This window comes from Chaetomium strumarium (genome assembly GCF_033439665.1).
Source record: "Chaetomium strumarium strain CBS 333.67 chromosome Unknown B0T15scaffold_4, whole genome shotgun sequence".
NCBI lineage: Eukaryota > Fungi > Ascomycota > Sordariomycetes > Sordariales > Chaetomiaceae > Chaetomium > Chaetomium strumarium.
This window is the reverse complement of record NW_026944432.1, coordinates 2,557,607-2,581,444: the sequence shown is the minus strand read 5'-3', so window position 1 is coordinate 2,581,444 and position 23,838 is coordinate 2,557,607. Positions and strand designations below refer to the sequence as shown.

At 56.3% G+C, this 23,838-nt stretch overlaps 7 protein-coding genes across 7 annotated transcripts; 3 read left to right on the top strand and 4 right to left on the bottom strand.

Annotated features, from left to right (window-relative positions):
- Positions 1 to 3,150: 3,150 nt before the first annotated feature.
- B0T15DRAFT_396481 (uncharacterized protein) lies at positions 3,151 to 11,339 on the bottom strand (the record flags this gene model as incomplete). The annotated part of the gene is made up of 4 exons (XM_062864840.1): positions 3,151 to 5,724; positions 6,097 to 6,803; positions 8,477 to 9,388; positions 9,443 to 11,339. Coding segments are annotated over 4 exons (6,090 nt in total), but the record flags the coding sequence as incomplete, so codon positions are not given.
- An 845-nt stretch (positions 11,340 to 12,184) lies between these two features.
- On the top strand, positions 12,185 to 14,154 carry B0T15DRAFT_398391 (histone acetyltransferase-like protein; the record flags this gene model as incomplete). The annotated part of the gene is made up of 2 exons (XM_062864952.1): positions 12,185 to 13,291; positions 13,345 to 14,154. The coding sequence occupies 2 exons, from the start codon at positions 12,185 to 12,187 to the stop codon at positions 14,152 to 14,154; spliced, it is 1,917 nt and encodes a 638-aa protein (XP_062721604.1).
- Positions 14,155 to 15,630: 1,476 nt separating this feature from the next.
- On the top strand, positions 15,631 to 16,825 carry B0T15DRAFT_211374 (mitochondrial ATP synthase protein 9). The gene is made up of 4 exons (XM_062862677.1): positions 15,631 to 15,816; positions 15,876 to 16,004; positions 16,097 to 16,437; positions 16,502 to 16,825. Exons 2-4 carry the CDS (start codon positions 15,881 to 15,883, stop codon positions 16,505 to 16,507), a joined length of 471 nt encoding a protein of 156 aa, XP_062721603.1. The 5' UTR covers positions 15,631 to 15,816; positions 15,876 to 15,880; the 3' UTR covers positions 16,508 to 16,825.
- A 614-nt stretch (positions 16,826 to 17,439) lies between these two features.
- Positions 17,440 to 18,275, bottom strand: B0T15DRAFT_211246 (uncharacterized protein). Its single transcript, XM_062862676.1, has one exon. It carries the CDS (start codon positions 18,021 to 18,023, stop codon positions 17,568 to 17,570), a length of 456 nt encoding a protein of 151 aa, XP_062721602.1. The 5' UTR covers positions 18,024 to 18,275; the 3' UTR covers positions 17,440 to 17,567.
- A 223-nt stretch (positions 18,276 to 18,498) lies between these two features.
- Positions 18,499 to 20,275, bottom strand: B0T15DRAFT_398304 (BPG-independent; the record flags this gene model as incomplete). Its single annotated transcript, XM_062864944.1, has 4 exons — positions 18,499 to 19,304; positions 19,367 to 19,739; positions 19,798 to 20,150; positions 20,248 to 20,275. 4 exons carry the CDS (start codon positions 20,273 to 20,275, stop codon positions 18,499 to 18,501), a joined length of 1,560 nt encoding a protein of 519 aa, XP_062721601.1.
- A 615-nt stretch (positions 20,276 to 20,890) lies between these two features.
- Positions 20,891 to 21,543, top strand: B0T15DRAFT_502861 (RNA polymerase II transcription mediator complex subunit 9-domain-containing protein; the record flags this gene model as incomplete). The annotated part of the gene is made up of 1 exon (XM_062867446.1): positions 20,891 to 21,543. The coding sequence occupies exon 1, from the start codon at positions 21,001 to 21,003 to the stop codon at positions 21,541 to 21,543; it is 543 nt and encodes a 180-aa protein (XP_062721600.1). The 5' UTR covers positions 20,891 to 21,000.
- Positions 21,544 to 21,870: 327 nt separating this feature from the next.
- B0T15DRAFT_211201 (tubulin binding cofactor C-domain-containing protein) lies at positions 21,871 to 23,597 on the bottom strand. The gene is made up of 4 exons (XM_062862675.1): positions 23,507 to 23,597; positions 23,229 to 23,359; positions 22,353 to 23,170; positions 21,871 to 22,277 (listed from the first exon to the last, which is right to left on the bottom strand). The coding sequence occupies exons 2-4, from the start codon at positions 23,281 to 23,283 to the stop codon at positions 22,071 to 22,073; spliced, it is 1,080 nt and encodes a 359-aa protein (XP_062721599.1). The 5' UTR covers positions 23,284 to 23,359; positions 23,507 to 23,597; the 3' UTR covers positions 21,871 to 22,070.
- Positions 23,598 to 23,838: the final 241 nt, after the last annotated feature.

The window sequence follows — 23,838 nt, the reverse complement described above, 5'->3', positions numbered from 1 at the left end:
GAGCTGGCTGGTGCGGAAGACGAGAGCGCGGAAGACGAGAGCACGGAAGACGACGATCCGATGACCGAAGGTGCCGACTGCGAAGGGGAGCTAGTGCTCGCTTGGGAAGACGACGGTGCAGTAGCCCCGGGAGTGACTGTCACGGTCACGGTTTCCGTTTCGGCCGGGACGGTGACTGTAATGCTGCTGGTAATGCGACGGCGGCTTGTTAAGCTGGCTACTGAGGAAGGACTGGACGACGAAGAGACCTCTGAGCTGGTCGAAGGCGCCGCTCCAGTTGAGGAAGCCGTGGAAGAGGTGGACGGCAATAAAGTAGACACGGTGGCGGAGGATGCCACCGGCGACGAAGTCGGTACCATCCCTGCCGGAATCGTGGTCAGGATCTGCCTGGCCTCGTCGATGTTCGCGCATCCTACAATCACGCCGTCGGTCGTATTCATGGGCAGCGCAAAGCAGGCAGAGCCAGCGGCGGGGCAAGGGATGATCTGGAAAGCGCCGCCGTTGGCGCACGTTCCCAATCCTCCAGCAACGCATGCGGCCTGGCCAGCCATGCAGGCTGAATTTTCGGTCAAGGTGGCGAAGATGTTGTTGAGTCCCTGTGCAGCCTTAAGGTTGGCCTGGTACACGTTGGTGGCCACGGTGCCAGTCGCGGCAGGGGCCGTGGAAATGACGGTCGGGACCTGCGAGTTGGGGGTTCTTATCGCGGTGGCGTAGGTCGAGGATGAGGTGCTAGTGAGACTGGAGGACAGGCTGCTGGAAGCCTGTAGTCCGGTGGACGAGGCAAGGCTGGGAACGGCCGACGCGGAAGCCGATGAACCAAGCGTGGTTGATCCCGCAACAACGGTGGAGGACACCGACCTAGAACCGCTGGCCGTACTCAACCCCGGGCCCGTAGAAAGCGATGAGCTTTCAGTAACTGGGGCAGCCGACGCCGTTCCAACAACAGGACTCGACGCGGCCGCCGTAGGGATGGACGACACGCCGCTACTCGCGGAGGATGAAGCCGTCTCCACGACAGAGCTCGACGGGGTTGCCGTTGCAATGGATGAGCTGGCTACGCTAGAGGAGACTGAAAGGCTTGTGCTTGTCTCACTCGTAGCCGAAGAGGAAGATGATGGAGACGACAATACCGTCGACGGCGGGTTGATCGCAGTGACCACGGGTCTGGACTCCGATGTTGCCACAAGCGGGAGCGTGAGGGACTTGCGTAGGGTCACTGATGAGCTCGTTGAACTGGTCGACGACAGAGAGCTAGCAACGCTGGAGGAAGATGAACTCGGCGACTCGGTCAAGGATGTGCTTGCGATGATGGTGGATAATGAACTGGTCAGGCTGACCAAGTCGGACGTCTCAGAGGTGTCGGTTGACACTGAGCTTGGCGAGCTGACGGTAGGTAGACTCGCTGGACCCGTTGAACCTGGGATCCCCGCGCTGGTGAAGAGTGAGGTCGCTACGTCGGAGGATTCTGAACCCGCTACTATCGTCGATGTAGCGAACGTAGAGCTCCCAACAGTTGAGGGACCAACGCCCGACGAAGATAACGACTCGGTATCTGAACATTCCGATTCCGTAGATGAAGCAGCATTGGCCGTAGTCGACGGCACTGCTGTCGGCACTGGAACTGTGATGGTGACGAGCGATGAGTCGGCTTGTCTCGGCGCGTTGGCTGCCGCCGCCTCGTGCCGGGGACGGCTCCTCAACGGACCCGCCTCAGCAGCGGCGACGAGCGCCAGCGCGTGTAATAGTAACGTTGTGGTACGCATCTCTCCTGAGCCTGTCAGGAAGGAGTGAAGGTGGTTGTTGTGTATGTCGAGTAGATTTTTAAGTGGTGAGAATCGAGAACCGGGAAGAGATCTTCAAGACCTGATAGTTGCGGGTGCCTGCCCGAAAGGAAAGCAAAGTAGAAGTAGTGATTAGTTTGTGTAGGACGGAAAGCAGAGTAGCTGCCTCAATGAGTGACCAAGATAGAATTTCTTGCGTGTGTTGGTACCACAACCCGTGTGCCGCCGAAGAACAATCACGCGGTAGAGGCAAAGGGACAATGACTCGGATGCCCAAGGATAGCAACACGGCAGACCAACAAGGAATAGGACAACGGGGGATTAAAGAAGATAGCCGCAACTAAAGTCCGGAGGGAGACAGATGGCATTCAGGACAAGATAAGCAATACGGCAGGCAGAGAGAAGAGGAAGAGTCGGTTGTTCACGATGACTCCATCGTGCCCCGGTCACCGCCGGCGGGAGCAACCCAAAGCAGGTGCGGGCAATTCTTTCGTATTCTACCTAGTGCGTCGGTGGCCAGACGCGCTGCGGCGAGTCGAACGGCCAGCAATGAATCCGCCCACAAGGCCGAGGTGACATGGCGTCCTTTTTGCTGTCGGCGCCTTTTGTCCATGTCTCCTTCGGACGCCTCAAAGGCATGCGAGATGATGGGACGACGCGGCGGCCAGCACCGCGTCAATCGAGACCCAATGGCCTGGTAGGGGACTAGGGGTCAATGAAAGAAGGCCCATAACCAGCAAAATTTTCGGGACCGTAGTCCGACCGCTTGCTTGTCAATGTCGGTGCTCTGTAAGCGCCATCGTTGAAAGTCGGGTTAAAGTTCAAAAAGCTGTGGGTGTGCGGTTGCCAGCTGCTTGTAAAACAAGAGCCGGTCTCTCGTCATTGGCTGCTTCGCTGCGGGTAAACCAGGGCAGTCGCAGATCTGGGACACTGTCAACCAATCGCTGGTGCCCAGCCTGCCAGATCTGGTACCGTGGGGCCCTGACCCCTGAAACAGACATCAGCAAGGAGCATGGGGCATGGTGTGCACCTTCCATGTGGAAGTTCCACAGGAGCTTCCAGGGCACACAGAGCACAGAAAGCTGGGTCACGCAACCAGCATCAACTTCACCGGCTATAGCATGTGGTTGAAGTGTAATCGACGATATCCGAGGAGATGCTCAATCTGATCCCCGCATTCACTGAATGTTCCAGATTCTGCACGTCTTGATGCTAATGCACATGCTCATCTTCCACCCCCTGGCACCGCCCTGATCAACCTGCCCGTCCAACCGATAGGGATTCTGTATGCCCAACCCATGGGGTATGCTCCTCTACTTTGTATGGACCGTATGTATGCACCGAGTACCTGTTATCTATCCGTGACCCCCTAGGCCCCCACATCCTCCGGTGTTGAGAGCCGAACAATCGTCAGCCCGGCCGGGACGGGCATGACTCCCTCCGCCTCTGGAGATGGCGTAGGCTCTGTCATCGGAACCCAGTTCAGAGATCCACCGATACCATCAACCGACTCCTCTGCCATCTGATTCGTCGCGGCCGGAATTGAATCCGCGCTGTCCAGTCGTAGAACTTTAGGCGAGCGCTCCTCCTCTTCCATCTCCTCTCGCTGTAGTGACTGTGACAGCTGACGCTTCTTCATCCGCGCAACTTGGGCTGACTTGCTGGCGACCGACGCCGGCGTTGTCGTGTCCCGTACACCATTAATCGTCTTGTCGGGACTGACTGACCGCGAAGCCGAGGTGAGGTCGACGATGTGACGGTAGCTGCCGTTTTCTGCCGTGGACGTCGTCTCCACCACGCTCTCCGACATACCCCTTTCACTCTTCCCGGACATGTCCTCGTACAAACTCCCAACCCAGGCCTCGCGGAACTTCAAGCCAAGCGCTAGCGCCATCTGCCTCGCGACGCTGTTTCCCACGAGCTTCCACTGATCGGCCAGGGTGCCTAGCAGCACCTCCCTATCGGGAAACCCCTGCGCTCTCCGGGCCTCCTGCACAGTGATCGGCCGATCCTCAGACCAGTGCAGCCATGTGCCGGCCCTAGCATCCGTCGGCGCGCAAGTAGTAGTGACAGTCGAGAAGACATCGTTCGGCTTAACGCGGCTCCACCCTCTAGATTCAGGCCACTCCACGCGGAAGCCTTTTTGGGGGAAGAGCGCACGGTCGGCGGGGGTCATAACGCCCATTTTGTGCCAGGCTTTGGCGAAAGACATACTGTACGGGTGGGTCGGGATACACGCGATCTGGTGTCGGAGTCCGGCTGAGTCTCCTGGCGACGTGGACGTGTTGGATGTAAGCCCGCCGCATACTCGGTGGTCTGGAAAGGAGGCGACGGCGGGCTCGGCTTTGCCGTCGCCGATGGGTGGAAGGTTGGATGTGGCCTCGGCCGCAGATACGAATTTAAACGGGGTGGGCTCGAAGGAGCGCCTAACGATACCTTGACCGTTGCACATCTTGCCGAGGTTGCGGTTTTTGACTGTAGGCAAATGCGAGTGTGACGGGAGCGGCGCTTCCGGGAGCTGAAGCCCCGGCGCAGCGAAGTATAGGAAGATACGGGTACGTGACTGCGGGGCGCCGTGGGACCAGGCGTCGCCGAGGATAAGCTGCGCCTGGTAGCCCATGCCTACGATGGCGCAGAAGAGCTGCGACAAGACGTCTTCGGACTGGTTATGGCATGCCTGTACGATGGATGAGACGTTCTCTAGGATGCCATACTTGGGTCGGTAGAAATCGACAAACGACGCGAAGGATGCCACGAGAGACTGGTTCTTAACCTGCGCCAACGTCGTCTTGTCTTGAGTAAGAAGAGAGAATCCCGGACAGGGGCTCCCAGCTAAGATAAAGTCGACTTCCCCTGGACAAGGGATATTATCGGCGTATTTCCCTTCAAGGGCTAGCCGGAGCAGGTCGTCAACCGACCCCAAAAAGGGCTTCGTAGATTCTGGATTTGGGCTGTTTGCCATGTACGTGTGAATTGCCCTGTCCCAGATATCGTTCGCCCAGAGCATATCGACCGCACCACCTTCTTCAAGCCCCCGGCCGAAGTTGCCGCTCCCACAGAATAAATCCATTCCCCTAAGCTTTTGGAACGGCTTGGCGGGGTCGAATCCTTGCCGTAGCGAAGGCGGGAAGTCGCCCTCAAACGGCACGCATCTGGTGCTAATAGGAACGCTATTGTCCTGGCTATCGAGCCGGTAGGTAATATAAAAGAGGTTGCCGGTGCCTCCCCTGTCGTAAGGGGTTGGAATGGGTTGCCCTGGCCGGAAGAAGCGGACAACGCATTTCCCAGTCACCCTGTCTGCCTTAGCTACGACGAGCTGATCGGTATACACTAGCTCATTAGGGGCCGCATCTAAATGTTGTTCAACCTGCGTCCGACGCAGCAGTCTCCGCAGGCGTACGAACGTGGTGGTGCCCTGCTTAAAGATCTTGACCACCTCGTACGGGTCGCTGAAATCCCGGGGCTCAGAAAGTGTGGCGAGAACGGTGTCGCCAGTCCTGAATCCGAGCCGCTCCCGACCGTGGGAGCATCTCATATGGGACTTCCGTAGCGTAATCCATCGGCAGGCACCTGGTTCAGTGATATAGGTCTGTCGCACGAAGAACTCTCCACTGCCGCTGTTGGGTGTGCCGAACCAATCAATGTCGAGCACATTCAGAACCTGGTGCTCCTTCACACGCTTCTTCCCCTCGCAAGTGCAGTTGTCGGAAAGGAACAGCTCCCTCGGCCACGGATATTTCATCATGCAACAGGGTGTTTCGGCCGGCCGGTAGAACCAGGTGACATCGAAGCTGCGTGACTTGTCCTCGCCAACATGGACGTTTTGCACAAGGCCGAACCATCTGTCGTCGTCTGTCGCTCCTTTGGACACCATCTTACGCCATTCCGTATCCGTCTCCCCCATGCGATCGCGGGGGGTTGAAATAGTGTCGCCAACCTTGATCTGGTCAATTACGTCGAGCGGGAGAAAGCACGCTGCTGCGCTATCGCGAGTCCGCCTGCTCGACTGGATAGGAACGGGCATTGACGTTGCTAAGGGTTTGTCCGGGTTGGCAAGTAGACTCGTCCTGTTACTGCCGATGACCTTTAGTACCTTCCCGATAACCATGTGCCCGAAACATTCCTTAATGTACGGCGTCACGATGGTGGGCGGTGTCTGGTTGTCGTTCTCCACGATCGGGGGAAGCGGTTTCGAGACAGTCGGCTTATATTGGCTGAAGTAGATCGCCTCTCGAAAGAGCTGCAGCGATGCGGCTTTCGTCAGCCCTAGCACACCGTTCATCTCCTTCCAAATGAAGTCGATGTTGGCCAGTACCGATGTACGGTAGTCATCGCTTGAGCGCTTGCGCCGCCATTTGTGGAATTCCGATGATTTCCCATGGGTCTTAAGTAGCCAGCGGTTGAAGTCCTCTTTGAAGGAGTTCAGCCCGACTTGGCCGCGTTTTTCGATGACGGCAGCCGAGTAGTCGACGACATGCTTCGCCAGGTCAGCAATCCACAGAAACGGCGAGTAGAACCTGGCATACTCGTCCCTCGGCCTGCCGAGGCGGTAGTATACCTCCTTGTTGCTGTTGAATCTGGATCGGACCCAGACCTGGCCCTGGACTGTGGCGTAGGAGCTGCCGTAGTTACCAATTGGTAACTCCAAGACCTCCACGTTCTGGACATAATGTTTGACCCCGTCCATGCTAAGTACGCCGTCGAAGTAGAACCGATCGTACCCCTTCCTGGCAGCCATATACTGGAGCGGCCGCATCTCGAAAGGATAGTACTTCGCATTAATGTAAAAGCTGAAATCCTCCAGCTCGAACTCGGTCCAGCCCTGCTTGGTCTTACTTCCTCGCTTTTGGACGAGGCGCATCAACGAGGCCACGGCGTCCCGTTCCTTGTTGAGCGGTAGAGGCGGCGTGAACCCTTCATACTGTGACTTTGGGTGAACTAGCGTCGACCTTGGCAGTTCGACACAGATGTTTCTACTCCGCGAAGCTCGAAATTCGGCCGGCGTGTCCGAAAGAGCCTCCACTTCACCAGCGGGTTCTGAAGAGGCCCCGGAGGAACCGGCGGGGGCTCGGAGCAAGCGGGGGTCTTCTTCCACTTCCTGATGTGCCGTGGGGCCGCTGAACACATCCTCGCCCGTCTGCTCCGTAACAGGCCAGAAGTCGAAAGCCGGTAAGAGATGGTGGAACCCTCCATCCTCGGGTTGCTCTCCCAACTTCCCTAATATCTGGGGGTCGAAAGACAAGTCAGGAAGCGCATCGTTGAGAACCTGACCCTCAGTGGGCCATGCCGCCGACACGCTCATCAGGTGCCGTGAACGGAGTTGCTAGCGTTGTGAGCTCAATGGCGCAGTGCCCTACCGGCTGAGGGTGCGTTCCCAAAGTATGAGGGGTGCGTTGCTGGTCTCCGTGACGCAATTCAAATGAGGATAGAGCAAGGGCGGAATGGCGGAAGCGGAGTGAGGCGCCGGCATAGAGAGGAACCGTACGGCTGAGAAGTCGGGTGGCTTACAGAGCCATATGCCGGGCGGGAATGGTACTTAGGGTCGAACTTGTTGTGCCCGAAGAAGAACTTGAAAGAGATCCGTTGACAATAGCAATGAAAACCGGAATATATACGGTATAGAGAGATACTAGACAGCCAAATGCATGTGTATTCAGTCTGCACAATGGTCCCCGGCAGCAGCGAGTCGACCTGAATGGAGTGGTACCGAATACACAATGGCAAGCCAATTTGAGAGCCCAGCAAAAGTGAATCCAGTCATACCGCCAAAAATATCAATATCCCTTTCTGCTAACAAAAAGGGCCACATTCCAACGCAGGGGGGTGCGTTGACGGAGCACGCGCATTGTTTGACGCGAACGCGCCGGAGATGGAAAATGGTCAAGAACTGCTCGGAATTGACCAATAGGCTCAGGAAGGAAGGGAAGATAAGTGGGCCGCCGTTGTGTGTGGGCCGAACTAGTGTACGGAATACTCCGTATACCCATAGCTGTGTGGCAGTTGGAGAACAGGCAAGGGGAAGAACGGAGCAGGGAACGAAAACAGAGAACGAAGAGGATACGAGAAGTCAGAAATCAGCATGGGCGAACGAAGTTGAGGGCCGGGTATGGAGGGAGATTTCCAGTTTGTCCCTTCTGCCAGATTGACACTGAACGTCCACGTGAGCACCTTCAGCGCAGCGAAGACTGCAGCTGCCAAAAACAGAACACTCGTGTCACGCATGTAATAATGAGGTTTGATGAACCCGTGGATTTTGTGATGACATAGGACTGACTTGTGAAAACGAAACCGAGCTTATTTGCAGTATCGGGTCATCTGTCACCCAGGGTCGAAGATCAATGTTAGTTACCTGTGTTAAAGAAGGGAGAGCTTCGATGATGATGACGGGAGCCTGCAGTGATTTTTCCGCTCGAGACTTTCCCGGTTTATTATCAACCCCGGGCCACTCTTTCCACCGAACCTCCAATTCCCTTATAGAGCCCGTCTCTGTACCTGGCTTTTGGACGGAGTCATTGCTAGGAGGCGAGCGAGTGTATGGGTATCTGAAATATCGACAACTTGAATAGTCTACATGGAACTACTAGCGGCATTACTTTTTTGCTCACCCAAAATCACCTCCAGATCCGCCGACATATCCGACAGCGGCGACGGCGCCGGATACCCAGGTTCGGTGAAGTTGACCATCTGCCTCAGACGAGTCCAGCGCTCGACCAGAGTTAGGTCCGTATCGAGCTCCAGGAGCGCGTCTTGCCCCGGCCCGGACAAGCCCTCCCTTGGCCAGAACCAGGTGCAGCCCTTGTCCCCTCGGAGATCTTCGAGCCGCTGCTGGAGCCGGTCCATCTCGGCCGGTTCGACCAGCTGCTTGCCCATCTCGGCAAAGTAGGCAATCGTCCGCACCATGTAATGGTAGTCCAGGTTGTGTGGCGCCTTGGCCTCCTCGCGGATGAAGTCACGGTCCCACCCGTCGAGGATCCAGTCCATCAGCCGCACCATTTCCGTGTGGTCGCCGCAGCACGCCAGCGCCATCATGTACCGGTAGATCGGCCGCCCGGCGACATTGTAGCGGAGCATCGTCGCACTCACCCAGTTCTCCCCTTCCGCACCATTGGCGGGCCCATTGAGGAGGTTGTCTCGTGGATCGTTACCCTCGGCCGCAGCGACAGGTTCGGTAAGCTCTGCAAACATTCGTACTGCATAACGATGTGCTTTAACGAGCATCTTCTGGAGTACGTCGCTACCCACGATATGCGGGCGCAGGACCATCTCTCCCTCGTTGGACCTCTGGAATGTGCTCAACTTCAGTGCCTTACGGATCATGAGGCAGAGTGCTTCAAAGGACACCGGATCGCCGCCCTTGGAGGCAACTGTCTGCTCGTAGATTTTCAAGAAGGTCATCAACGTCTCCAGCACGTTGAACTCGGCCCCTAGGCGGCTGTAGAGGATTTTACGCCCTGCCAGGGCCTGCATGATCGTGTGCCACGGGGCTTTGTCGTGGTTAGCCGCCTTTATATTGTGCAACTGGAATGCCGTGGCAAGCGAGATGGCCTCCGGTATCGAACCGCCCCGGGACACTTCTCGAGTCCGGCGCTCCTGTTCAGTCATGCCGCCTTCAGAAGAAGCAGTCAGGTCCCCATTCTCGGATTCGTCCAGAGGCTCATCACTGGCGCTGTCTTCCCGCGGCGCTCTTTCGTGGAGTCGGCATAACAGGGTGATCCAGGCGTTGAAGACGGGAGAGGGAAGTCCAGACAGTTCCTTGAGGCTCTCAGCGCCTGCCTTCCATACTGGTTCGCGCAGGGCACGGATGGAACGCTGGTAGGGGCTATCGTTCAGGTACCGAAGTGCGGCCGTCCTGGATGGGGCGTTCCGGATGAGAACCACGAGACAAAAACCGACCGGCCTGATGTTATCCCGCAGCAGCATGTGTTCGTATAGCTCCTCGGGGCTTGGAGGCGTAAGTCTAGCAATCTCAAATCCACTGAGATTCGTATCGTAGACGGGGAACGCCTCTCTGACATCCCCTGGCCGGATCACTGGCGACTCTGTGACCAGACGCGCATAGAGCTTCTCGAACATCTCGGCGTACACTTGGGCGTTTGGCCTGATGTTCGGCTCTGGCGGGTTCTCAAACACAATCCAGGCTTCCCGGGCGTTCCTCGTTGCCCTCACTTGAGCGGCCCACTCGGAGAAGATATTTCGGCTAGCCCACGCGCCCGAGAAAAAAGGTGGAGGCAAGGCTCGTGTCTGTATCGTGGGTGCTTGTCCAAATGTCGATCCACCCAGTGCACTTATGGCTCGATCGACAGTGTCATCGCTGTAGCCCGCTGCGCGAACGAGCATGCCCGCCTTGGCACTCCTGCTGAGATCATCCTGAGGGTCACGACGCTCGTCTATTCCATCCAATGTCCGCCGATACGGCGGCCAGGTCTTGGCAGCCCGATCTGCGTTCTTCGCCTCGCCTTTGGTCTTGCTTAGCGCGATCAGGACAGTCCTCACGGCGCGGTAGCCGTTCTGATCCATCACGAGGGGGGGCTCGGCTGTCGCAGCGAGCCGCAGAAGGTGTCTTTGCGCCGCCCAATTGTGCTCCATGTGATCGATGGGACGGACACGTGCTGGCCATGATAAGTAGTAGAGAACCTTGTTCAACACGAGCGACCGAGCTTGATAGCCCGTCAATGCCCGCGCATTTGTGTCGAGGCGCATCGTGCCGATGTAGTCGGCAGCCAGGCGTGCCAGGAGGGGCATTGCCGCAGGCCATCCTTCGCGACAATGGTACACGAGGCGGTAAAGAAAAACAAGGAAATGCAGCCAGGTCATCGCGCGCCCCTGAGCCTTGTACGCTGAGTGGTCCAGCTCATCCCGCGGCCGGTCGGCGAGGACGTAGTTGTCTCGGATGAACTGGAGCAGTCCCAGAAACGTGGCGGGCTCCTGTATCCTCTTGTCCTTGGCCAACAACAGGTGGAGCAGGAACAGTGGCTTGCGGCAGTTACTGTTGAGAAACCGCTGGATCTTCACGTCCCCGTTCTTCGGGGCGAGGATCCAAAGCCATTGCTTGATGTCCGCCTCGGAGACACCAGTCTGGCTCTCAAGCTCAGCGAGCCGCATCTTCCATCCTTCAGTACTGCCAAGATATCGCTCCATCTTCAGCTCCACGCCGCGCCGGCGAGCCAGGAGTGTGTGACGCCGAAGCCATGCCTGCGCTGTCAGCACAGGGAGGCGCAGGCTTCTATTGCTAGCAATGGCACGCGCCAGGCGATATTGCCGAGGGGTCCATGCCCTGTTGCGCCAACGGTACAACATGCCGATAACCTTGGACGGCGAGTAAGGCGGGTAGTCGTGCGTATACGGCGTGTGCTTGCCGGGGTCTGGCAAGTCCCATTCCCGGCCCATGTGCTGTTCTGCATGCACTATCCAAAGTTCTTCCTGTTGCTCTTCCTCAGTCATAGCATGGAAACCTGTTGGCAACGCTTTCAGCTGGGCGGGGTCCTTTGGGAGCTCCAGATATGGGACCTTGCTGTCTTCGTCTCTGACATCTGACTGCCTTGTCCTTGAGGCTCCAGACTCGTGTTGCTCAAAGTTGCCCAAAGCACTGCTATATGGATCTTCTGCCTCTGGCTTGTTCTTTTCCAAATCTTGCCCCAACAGTTTAGCCCGCGGCCTGTCGAGCACCTCGTCTGACTCTGGCGGGGGGTTCTCAAATGGGTCGCTGCGCGGTTCTCTCCCAGGAACGGAGTGATCCCCCTTCTTGCCACGCAAGTCTTTTACAGCATGTCTTGCTATTAGTCTCTCGACTCTTCCGTTCTCTCGCTCAAGCTTCTTTGCTTGTTCTGCGGATTCAATGGCAGCTAAGGGGTCGTCGAAGGACGCTTGCCGCGGCTCTTCGGGCACCTCATCTGCCGCCCGTCTTTGGCCATTTTGGTCTGGTGTTCGGTCACTTGACCGATGACGAATCGCAACGGTAGCGGGGCGGTTGAGGCGCTGCGGAGAGAACGTTAGCCTAGGGCAGTGGGAGGGTGGATGGGCGCGAGGATGCAGATTGCAACGCACCAGGTGAACCAGTGCTCGGTGTGTCTCGGACCGCCTCAAGACAGCAATTCCCGCCCGAAGCATTGAATCGAGAGGCTACACATCGCAGCAGCAGATTACCGCGCCTTGACCTGACCTTCGAAACTTCTGCGAAAGTAGGGAAGCAAGATAGAAAAGCTCTAAAATAAGAGAATATACCTTGTGACCCACACTTGCGCCAAGCGGCAAGCGTCCCCACAGATTTATGCAGGCTATCTCTTGGCGCGCCCCGCCTACCCGAACTATCCCGTCACACCCCTTGCAAGCTCCCACTTCTCGAGCGTGTGCGACACCACCTACCAGCGCCAGCGCCTTCGAGATAAGACATCCTGCGAGCACACATGCCGGCTCACCTCAAACGGAAACGTGTCGACGGTGGGCTAGAGCCTTCCCCTACGGTTACCACCAACGGCACCGCTGTTAATGCGCCCTTTCCGCGCCGAGCGACGCGCCACAGCTCAATACCCCCGCTGCCTGTACCATCAAACCCGGAACCGCGACGACGTCGCCGGCGGGCCGACAATGGCGAGACCGGCGAGACCGCGCAGCTTTCCCGTTCTCCGCGCGGGAAAGAAAATGTACCTCTACACCCAGAGCAGGTGTCGAAACTAACGACGCATTTGACACGTCATAGCAGTGTGTCTGAGGGAACCCGCCACCCGTCTGGCATCAACATCGACCGTGCGCCGTCAACAAAACTCTCCACCCCAGCTCCTACCGCACAGATGGCAGAACTGGACTCACAACGACAGCGGCCACAGTCGAGGAGAACCTCCGCAGCAGGTGTACCATACATGGCCCATCAGCAAGCGGTGTCCGTAGGACGCACCAAGCCAATCATCATGGCGACGTCGGTAGCCCAGTCAGCCCAGCTTATGACGCCCACGAGAACCGTGACTCCCAACCGCGGGAGAAGGGCGGCCGGCAACGGTGGCGAGACGGACCGTAATATCGATAAGGTTGTCCTTGGCGATATCTGCTTCCGCGCCTGGTACCCATCATACTACGGCAAGGAAGTACTAGGTGACATTTCCGGCAGTACTGCGAAGAGCGGTAAAGACGCACAGGGCAAGAACAACGGAACAACGTCCGCTCACGATGACGGGGCCAAGAGCGCAACAAACGGCGGAAAGGCACACGGACGCCGGGACCGAGACAACCCCCTGTCCATGCTGGATAGGCTCTATGTGTGTCCGTCTTGCTTTAAGTATTCTAAGGAGCTGGTCACATGGTGGGAGCATGTCCGCTGGTGTGAGCGACAGGGCCATGTACCGGGCAACAAAATCTACACCCATCCCAAGGGAAAGCGGACAGTCTTGGTGCCATCGGGACAGCCCTCGAAGCAAGCGAGAGGGAAACGCGGAAGTGTCGGGCAGAAGATGGTCGAGGAGACGGTGCAGGACGAGGGTGAGTGGAGTATTTGGGAGGTCGATGGCGAGTCGGATGTGGTAAGCTCTTCCAACACGGTCCCTTCGTGTGATGACATGCTAAGCGTTCCCAGCTCTTCTGCCAAAATCTCTCCCTCTTCGCCAAGCTCTTCCTCGACAACAAATCCGTCTTCTTCGACGTCACTGGATTTAACTACTTCCTCCTTGTTTACACCGCCCCTGCCCCCCAGACAAACCCGGACGCCGAGGTCACTGAGATCGTCCAACCGCACAGCCAAATCGTCGGATTCTTCTCCAAGGAAAAGATCTCCTGGGATAATAACAACCTCGCTTGTATCCTGGTCTTCCCCCCTTGGCAACGCAAGGGCTTGGGCGCCCTCCTCATGGGCGTCTCGTATGAGATCTCTCGACGAGAGGGTCTTCTTGGCGGGCCCGAAAAGCCCATCTCGGACCTGGGCAAAAGAGGTTACAAGCGCTTCTGGGCCGGCGAAATCGCCCGCTGGATCCTTAGCCTAGACCCATCCCCCTCGCCATCCTCCCCTGGCGGCAGCGGGGAGACAGTCGTTGACATCGAAGCCTGCAGCCAAGCCACATGGATAGCGCCCGAAGATTGTCTGCTTGTACTGCAGGAGATGGGCGTCGCGGAGCATGCCGGGAAGGGCCCGCCCAGGCGCCGGGTGCAGGAGCCGAAGGCTGAGGAGCAGCAGCCGGGGAGTAATGGCAGCAACGGCAACGACCCCGTAGGGACAACGAAAGCGGAAGCCACGGACCAGGTGCAGAGGGTCCGCATCTCTCAGTCAGCTGTCAAGGCGTGGGTTGCTGCGCATAAGATCCCCTTAGAGAGGGCTTGCGACCCGAACGGGTTTGTTGAGGGATACGCAATGAAGAACGGTTCGACGGCACCAGAAGAAGTAGCTGCTTGAGGCGTGTCATGGTGTTTTTCGTGATTGGGGACTGGCCGTACAGGGTTGGGGCGTTCGGGACGGTGAGCTTCGATCAATGCCACGCAGATCAAACCTACCGGAAACAATTGTATGTCGTGAGTCTCGCATTTCCACCGATATCACCCAAGGCACCTAGTCATTATGTGTGATATCGGACAACGAGAGACATATTAGTACAGGAATGGACCATACCAATGATACCATAAAAGATGAATGAAGCTAATCCGATGAGTTGTTAGCTTTCGAGTTCTTCTCTTCTTACCACGACATCGTCCAAAGCGATATCATCGTGCTCAATTGCTTTGAGTCGTTGCTTTGAGCCTTCCAACCCGGGCTTTGAGGCACGTTTCCTTGAGACTCTATATCTGACTGGTAGGTATCATAAGGTAAGGTGCGGAAGGATACACCCTAAACTCGAGTCACACAACAACCCCGTTGCATCATCTGCACATACAATGTTCCTAGCACCGGCATGTAACACATGCTTAGGCTAACAAGCTTCCAGATTTCTTTAACATGAGTAACCATCTGTCTCGCAGAGGTAATCGTGGTTACACTCATATATCACCGTTAAGACCCAAATACTACCGGCCAGTGATCTGAATATTATGCCAAGCAAACTACTATAGCATTCTACTGTGATGTACAACAAGGTGTAAAGATAAGCAACTTGAAAGCCTCGATAGCTGTTTGGGCTTCAGGCTTCAACAGAGCTTACGGTAGCCAATCAGAGTCCCACCCGGTAGTAGATCCGACCTAGATTGCATTCAGATGTTGTCTTAAGGTTGGCGAATTCGCAGTTGGGTTCTCCAGCTTGGCCAGCGACTCTGAGATCGCTTGAAGCTTTGCCACACTTCCATGTAAAATACCAGGACTCCCAAGTGCTGTTCAAGTTATTCCAAGTTGTACGGAGTATGTTCGCACCGTCCCCGCTTCTTCATACCGTTATATCGATTCTCAACGGAGAAGAGGCATTTTCCAACTCCGCCGTCATCATTCCCCAGCGGAGTGGACTTTAAGTGGACCCTATACCAGAGCTTTGGCGAATTAAATGCGACCATCTCAGTACGGGTGGGGGCGTCGTGGGGGCCCTGGTTGGGAAACCGGAGCCTCAGTGCCTGAGACATCAACTCGGGCTGAAAATTTTCGGCGACACCAACCCAAAGCAAAAGCTCCGTTCGCACCCCCGACCTCCGGCCGCTTTATAACAGCGCCAAACGGAACATGATAGCTTTCAAATTGCTAGGCCCATCAACCCATGCCCTTCAAAGGCAGATATTCAAGTCGGTGTGGTGAAAATGTGAGCCGAGAGTTCCCAGCCCCAAGTGTTGGCTGATCGGCCATCATTTTGCTGTGCGTGCGGCGTCCGAGATTCCCCGACCATTTTCCTAAGTGCCGCAAAATTTTCCCTCCTCTTCTTCAGTGTCCCAGCTTGTACAGAACTGACCCACTGAGCTCCTATTGGGATCCAATTGACCACTCACGTCGCTTGATTCCGTTGCTTGAGCCCGTTGCCCGGACCAGCCCGAGGTTCCGCTTCCCCAGCTGACAACCTGTTCTTGAATTTCGCTCTTCCTTCCCTCCTCTTTTTTACCTCTCATCTCAGCAGTCGAGCCATCGCCTCTGCCTCAACCTCCAAGAGTATCATCGCCACTCCTTGCCGATCCGTCTTTCAATTCTCATAATACTCTTCCCATCAGTCACAATGGCCTCCACCCGTGTGCTCGCCTCGAGACTGGCCTCGCAGATGGCCACAAAGGCTGCTCGCCCGGCCGCTCGCCCGGCCGCTCGCGTCACCATTGCCAACTCCAGCAAGCGGACCATGACCGGTGAGTTTTGGCACGCGTGCCGCAACCGCAATGATGCCATAGTGATCCGGACCATCGATCTAACTTGAGGAAAAATTTTTCTTATGTCGCAGTCGCCAGCAAGGCTTCTCCTCTCCAGGCCGTCAAGCGCCAGCAGATGTCTTCCATCATCAATGCCACCACTCGCCAGGCCTTCACTGTCCAGCGCCGTGCCTACTCCTCTGAGATCGCCCAGGCCATGGTTGAGGTCTCCAAGAACATCGGCATGGGCTCGGCTGCCATTGGTCTGACTGGCGCTGGTATCGGTATCGGTCTCGTCTTCGCTGCCCTCCTCAACGGTGTTGCCCGCAACCCTGCCCTTCGTGGCCAGCTGTTCTCCTACGCCATTCTGGGTTTCGCCTTCGTCGAAGCCATCGGTCTCTTCGATCTCATGGTTGCCCTCATGGCCAAGTTCGTAAGTGTCACCGTAGAAATTGCATGCCCTGGAGCATCGGAATCGTATCCTGACCGCCATCCAGACCTAAACGCATCCTATCCATCTTCGGACGGGACTGGCGGCGGCGCCTCGTTGGGAGCGGTCGATCGCCTGTACATATTGGAGATCAGGGGACGACTTGGGAGGGGTGTGTACGAGAGGTTCATGGTCCTATGCGATTCCAGCACATCGCACAGACTATTGAGACGGGCGGAAGTGTGCATGGGATAATGGCGGGAATCGCAGCACCATAGACGGGGACCATATAGAACCTAGATCGGGGCGAACTTTCAAGGGCAATCCGACCGTCTAGTCGCCGGCACTGCCGGCGTCGACCTGTAACATTACCCAAGGCGATTCATCCTTCCCAGGTTCCTGGGGGGAAAACCACCATCACAAAATTTCATTTTTGTCTCTCTCAGACACGCAGCGCTTCTTCCACCAAGCAACCAAAATACTCCTCCGTCTTGATCGATCATGGATGCCAGGTGCAGTCACTTGATCTGCAATGAGCACAGCAGGAAACTAACCGCGCAAAGAAGCAAATGGATAGAAACGGTGCGATAACAAAGTGGACGACATCACCGTTTTCTCCACTCGGAATTGTGGTCCACGATCGAGATCCACCGGGGCCACAACTAATGTGCGTTTCCCCGTTAACCAGGGCTACTTAGCGTCCTTGCGGTCTGCAACATAATCCGATGTTGACATTCGCGATATCTGATGTTGATGTTGTCGCTGTTGCGTAGTCAATCTTGAAGTCACCGGTGTCTGTTGTTGAGAGTGAGGGGGACAGGAGAAATGAGGTTGAAGTCGGCAGAACAGCGGGAGCCCTCCTTATTTGTGCAATTGTGCGCCTTCCCTCGGGTGCTTCCAGCCTGCAGTTGCCTTTCCTGGGCCGCTGCTTCCCTTTTTACCCTTTCCCCTCACGGCGACCCTCATGCGCCCGGAACGAGGCGCAACCGGCGTGGCAGATGATTGGAGGTACCGTTGCTGCGAAGTCACGAGTGCAGATACTAAGGTGGTACAGCCAGGTACTTCCTCAACGCAACCTCAACAACCTGGCTCACCCGACACTCGGGCATTCAGAGTCGGAGCTCCCCCGCTTTCTACACGTCGAGAGTTCCAGTCCTTCCAGCTTTAAGTGCAAAGAATTTATCGCCACGCACGGGTGTAGTATGATATCTTACCAGCGGAGTAGAGAGTTGGCATGAAGATGGGGAAGGTGCAGAGACGATCAGTTGCTCCCAGCTCTCTTGACCGTCCGTATCCTTACCATGGCCGTATAGCTTTGAATTCAGGCCATGGGCGGCGATGGACAGGAACAAGGGGCAGCCGGACCTCTTCACCTTTATTAGGTAGTCTCTCTCGGCAAACCTCTGAAACCCTGCCGCGTACCAGCAAACCAGCCAAGGGCTCAACAACAACACCCCCAACAATCTCAGTGAACGGAAGTTGAGACAGTCGTAGCTTTTCTGACCGAAGATGACGGTGAGGGTCCGAAAAGGTAACCAAACAACTTGGTACAGTACCTCGAATCGACCCGTCGTCCTTTGCAGAAACATATCACTACTGGCAGTCCATACGGCCCGCAGCTTATGGGAGTCAGGTGGAGAGTCAGCGTAACCCAATCTCTTACTTTGGGTTGGTACCTACTACCATCACCAAAAAAGGATCCAAGTTGGGTTACCAACAGGAATGTGCCTACAAGTGCCCTACTTTCGATGTCGGTTGCACCGCTTGCTTGGGAACTGTACATCGAATAAAGGGAGACAGTAGGAGTATGGGAGTTGATTCCGCACCCGAGGGAACCAAGTCGCCGCTTCAAGTTTCAAACATGAAGCCTCAGCTCATTAGGGTCTTTATGTCTACCATACAGTTTCCACTAAGATATATCTATTCCTTAGGAGTTTACTAGTATCTATGCCCCGCGACACAGGCTCTTGACACATCAAATGTCAAGTCTGCAAATCTAACCTCTCTATATCACACGCTGTCTCGACTTTATCTCATGAAGCTCATCTCACATTTCATCCACGTCTAAGCCTTGACCAGCAGGCTAGAACCAGTCATCTCAGGAGGCACAGGCAAGCCCATCGCCTCGAGAATAGTGGGAGCGACGTCTCCCAGGACACCGCCATCCTTCTTCAGACTCCAGCCTTCGGGAGCGTTAGCCATGATGAAGGGAACTTTGTTCGTGGTGTGCGACGTCTTGGGCTTGCCGTCGGGGAACTTCATCTCCTCAGCATTGCCGTGGTCAGCAGTAATGAAGAGAATATAGCCCTCCTTCTTGCAAGCCTCGTAGATCTTCCCGATAGCCTTGTCTGTTGCCGCGCAGCCAACAATGGCCGCCTCGTACACACCGGTATGGCCAACCATGTCAGGGGGAGCAAAGTTGTTCATGACGAAGGGAAACTCCTGCTCCGCCAGCCGCTTGCAGACCTGGTTCGCAACGCCATCGGCGCTCATTTCTGGAGCTTTGTCGTACGTCGCGACACTCTTGTTCGAGGGGACAAGATCCTGTGATTCATCGCGGATCTCGAGAGGGAACACCTTCTCAACGCCGCCGTTGAAGAAGAAGGTGACATGGGCGTACTTCTCCGTCTCGGCGACGTGGACCTGCTTGACTCCCTGCTTCCCGAGCCACTCGGCCAGCACGTTGCCCATGTGTTGCGGCTTGAAGGCAATCTCGAACGGATAGTCGAGCTTGTACTGGGTCATGGTGACAAGGTTGATCTTTGGGTAGGGGAAGTCAGGCAAAGGTGACCGGTCGACATCGCCCAGGAGCTGAGTAATTTGTCGGACACGGTCGGACCGGTAGTTGAAGAAGAAGACGTTGTCGCCGTCTGCAAAAAATGGTTAGTCTCCGGACCAGCAAAGGAGACTAGGGTACAGGGATTCTGCGAACCTTTGAGGCGGCCCTCGTCACCACCGACAATAATAGGCTTGAGAAACTCGTCCGTCTCTCCCTTCTCGTATCGCTCCTTGACGGTCTTGACCGGGTCGTCGCTATGTTCGCCCTCACCAAGGACCATGCCCTTCAGGGCGATCTCGTTCCGCTCCCATCTCTTGTCGCGGTCCATGGCGTAGTATCGTCCGACGACTGTAGCGATCTGGCCAACGCCAATCTCCTTGATGGTCGACAGCAGCTCTTCCATGTAGGCAGCGCCGGACTTGGGATCCGTGTCGCGACCATCACCGAAGAAGTGGATATAAACCTTGGGAACCTCGTATTCCTTGGCAGCCCTGAGCAACGCATACAGATGCGTCTGCTTCGCATGCTATCGGGACAGTTAGCGATCCCCCATCCACTGGACGATGCCTCGGTTGGGTACTGACCACGCCGCCGTGGGAGATCAAACCACAAAGATGGAGACGCCCGTTTCCGTTCTTTGCTGCCTCCATAACCTTCTTAATCACCTCATTGCTGCTGAGCTCCCCCTTCTTAATGGTCTGGTCGATCCGGACGACGTCCTGCCAGACAACGCGGCCCGCGCCAATATTGAGATGCCCGACTTCAGAGTTACCCATGAGACCCTCGGGAAGGCCGACAGCCAGGGAAGAGGCCTCAAGTTCGGTGAAGCCGGTTGCGCTCTTGGAGAGCTCGTCCATGACGGGCGTCTCGGCGGCAGCAATGGCGTCGCCGTTTTTGGGCGACTCCTCGGAGGGGATACCCCAGCCGTCAATTACGACTAGAAGACCGCAACAGGACCATGATCAGCCATTCCAACTCTAAATACATCAGGATATAGCAGGCGACTAGCGCGTAGTCAACGTGGCGGGACGTACTCAAGCAAGCCTTGTGGTCGGGAGCCATGGTGCTGTGGGGTTGTGGCTGTTCTGCTTCGATTGGGAAGCTGAGCGTAGATATGTACTTTGCCAAAACAAAGCTGGTGTGTCAGGGAGAACTCAATTGGGACAACTGGTGGTATTTAAGGCCAGGAGATGGGCTGCGTGAAAAAAAAGGTCAGGCACAAAACTGGCCAGGAAACACACCACAGTAAGTTACCATGGCGGGGTCGGCCCGTTATCGCATGCACTGCTGTTTCGATGTCTCACCCAACGTGACGTCGGAGCTCCACGCCTCGGTCGAGAAAAGCTGTACATCAGGGAGTACGAATTACATACACTAAGCTCCTCGGCCTTACCTGTAGCTAAACCCAAAAGGTCTAGCACTATAAGAGTAATTCAAAACTGAAAGTAAGAAACATAGTAGGAAGAGATGAGAAACTAGATAGAGAAACGAGGAATGAGAAGAAAAGAAGGAGATAAAGTCAGGCATCTTAAGTCAAGGACATGAGCGATGCAGCAGCTGAGATGGATGCTGTGTGCGGCTTTTGTGGCCGAGGAGAGGGGCTTCAAAAGCAGATTAGCGCGCCATCAGCCGAGCGATCCCACGCTCCACGATTCCAGCCTGCCGGCCCTGCCCCACCAAAGCTCCAATCCAATTTCAACATCACGGACTCGTACTCGACTTAAAGACTTGCCACTGGTACTTCACCACATACAGCCCCCCGACGCCAACTGCCCCAAACAGAGACTATGGCAAGCCACCTTCCTCAGGGTCTCTCCCCGGATGCAGTCGATGCCCTCACCGAGCTCACGTCTATCCTCACCCGCTTCCGTAGTGCCCAACAACAACAGCAGCTGCAAGGCACGACATCAACCGCCATCGCGCCTGGCGCAGGAATACCAACCTCCCTCTCGGGAACAGCCCAACAAGCCGGAACACCCGCAGCAAGCGGCGTAACAGGCACCACCCCCCAACCAACCTCGAATCCAACACCGGGACCCAGCGGCAACAACACCTCGGATGGAGGAGGCAACCAGCAGCCTTTCACCGTCAAAGACCTTCCGCCGGCAACAGATAACCTCAAGCACAAGCTACAGCGGGCGCGAGTAGCGATGCGCTCGCTAGACGACGTGCAGCGGTCGATTGCGCTACAGGAGGCCGAGCTGGCGGGGCTGGAGGCGCGGAGGCAAGCGCGAGCGGGCGTGCTGACGAAGACGCAGGAGGAAGGAATGGCGTTTGTCAAGGCTGGGGGGCTGGGGAGTGGTGAGGACGAGGGGAGGATGATTGAGTGAGGGCGGCTACTAGAGGGGAGAGAGCAGAGGAGGATCGGGAATAAAGTAGGAAGAAGGTTGATGGGGGGAGTTGAAATGATACCATGGGGATAGGCGTTTGGGGAAAAACGGAGATCGCATGGGTTCATTGCGGGATAGGTGGGAATTTGGGCTTGATTGCATTGGGAGGGAGTTCGGCGTCACCGATCGATCAGGTCTGCCTGCAAGCAAGGTGTAGGACGCTCATCTTTGCTCTCGAACCGGGACGGCATTCTTAGCCAGCAGTGACTGAATGGTTTGGTATTCGGGTGGGCCGGCGCAGCACCAGACACTCCAAGTTCCTGGAGCTCACGACGATATGGCTGGCTAGGGGTCAGCACGCATTGAGAAATGATCGTTGCAAAACCTCCGTTGGGAATTCATCGTCCTGTTATTTGCCGAGCCATATCGAGCCATAACGCCTGGGGCTGTAAGTACAATACACTTGCTCTTTGCGGTGACTCCGTGACCTGCCGAGCTTTCCTTCGACCGCAGCCCAGGTTTTCGGCTCAAGCCTCCTTCCTGATTCCCAGGCTCTGGAGGGTCACATCAATATCGACCCCAAGACCACCAGCAAGCGCTTGCTTCCACACATCATCGGGGATGACGTCCGACTCGGGAAGCATGCTCCAGTTCGGCGAGGGAGTGCGCTTCAGCCAGTTGAAGTCATCGACCTGATCCCAGAGGTTCCGCTCCCCTTTTTCCTTGTCACTCAGCTGCACACGCAGAAAAGTCTGGTCAGCACACCCCATCTCCTTTCACAAGATTCTCACCCACCGTAGTGAACTCACGTAAGCGCTAGGAGCCTCGGCGAACCGCACACTCATCGAGTCCTCAATGATAGGCCTGCTGACACAGTGCAGATAAAACACCACGTCCTTGCAGTCGTGGATCCGCACCTGCCGCGCGGCAACCATTACCACGCTGTCCCTGACGCCCGAGACGTGCACGGGCCCATCAACGTGGCCCGCCGCAATCGCGCTGCCCGTGACGTCCTTAAGCATCAGGCTCGCGAAGGGCGCGCCGGTCGTGGTGGCGACGGACATGTCAACGACGCAGCGCTCGAGGTTGGTCAGCGTACCAACGGCTGGGCTGGAGCGCGAGACCACGACTGAAGCGGGGAGCTTGATGTGCGCGCGACGGCGGTCGGCGATAGTGATGTCGTCGTCGTTTCTCTTGACACTGGTGGGCCTCGCGGTAGGCTCATTGTCACCCGACGTGAGAAGAGGGCCGGCGATGTCCTTATGATCCGCCGGCTTGGCGAGGGAGGCTGCGTCATCGTCACCGATGCTGGCGATGATGTTGGCAACCGGATTCAGCTTTCGGGCATCAGGCTTGGCTGCGGACGTGGCGGGGGCATCTGACGCACGCTTCTTGAACTGGAAGCGGGCCTTGGGCGTGAAAGTGGCCATCGTTTCCTTGAGCTGCTCCCTAAGTTCCTTGACGACGTCGGAATAAGTGCGCTGGTCATAAGCAGGCAGGAAGTCAGCGGCATCAGCGACCTGGTTCGAGAGGTTCGAGATGGCGCTCAGGACGTGGTCGACTGCATCCTGCCTCTCACCGCCAACCGTGGCGTAGGTAGGAAGCTGGCCGATCTGCTCCCTGAGGCCTAGGGTTTTGTCGGTCAGAAATAGCACCGCGATGCTTGGACAAGCACAAATACTCACTGGCAACGGTGTGCTGGAATCCGCGATGGAACCGTTCCTTGCGATCAGACTCCATTGTGCCAATTGTGTGGTCGTTTAATGAAGCATGGGATGTTTGGTGGGAGGATTAGTCTTGTCGATGGCAGGAAAGTCTGAGAGATGAGTATCGGTCAGAACACAGGGCTCTTTTTGACAGAAAGAATAGAAGGCGGTCAAGCGTAGGTGAGGTTATCGTATCGGATATAGGCCAAACAGCAGAAAAAGGCATCACACGTCTGCTACATATCAAGGGGCCTTACGTATGCTTCCTGGATGAGATGAGTAAACCAGATGAACACCAACTTTACCCAGGCCGATGTTTGTATCCGGCCCATGAAGAAGCAGATAGATGGGAGATGCTGTGATGACATTCAACACCGCCCAAAAATGTCCAGGGGAGTATCAGGGTATCGAACTATCGATAGCTGCCCCCTGATCTCCCAAGACTATGTGGGCACTATATCGGAGTTGTGCCCGGCTGTCGTTGCTTGTGCATGAAGCTAAAGTGCTTGGAGTGGGTCAAGCTGTCAACTCGCTTGTGAAAGAACAAGTGGGAAGCCGCGGTGGAGTCGGCGTAGTATAAGAGATGTTA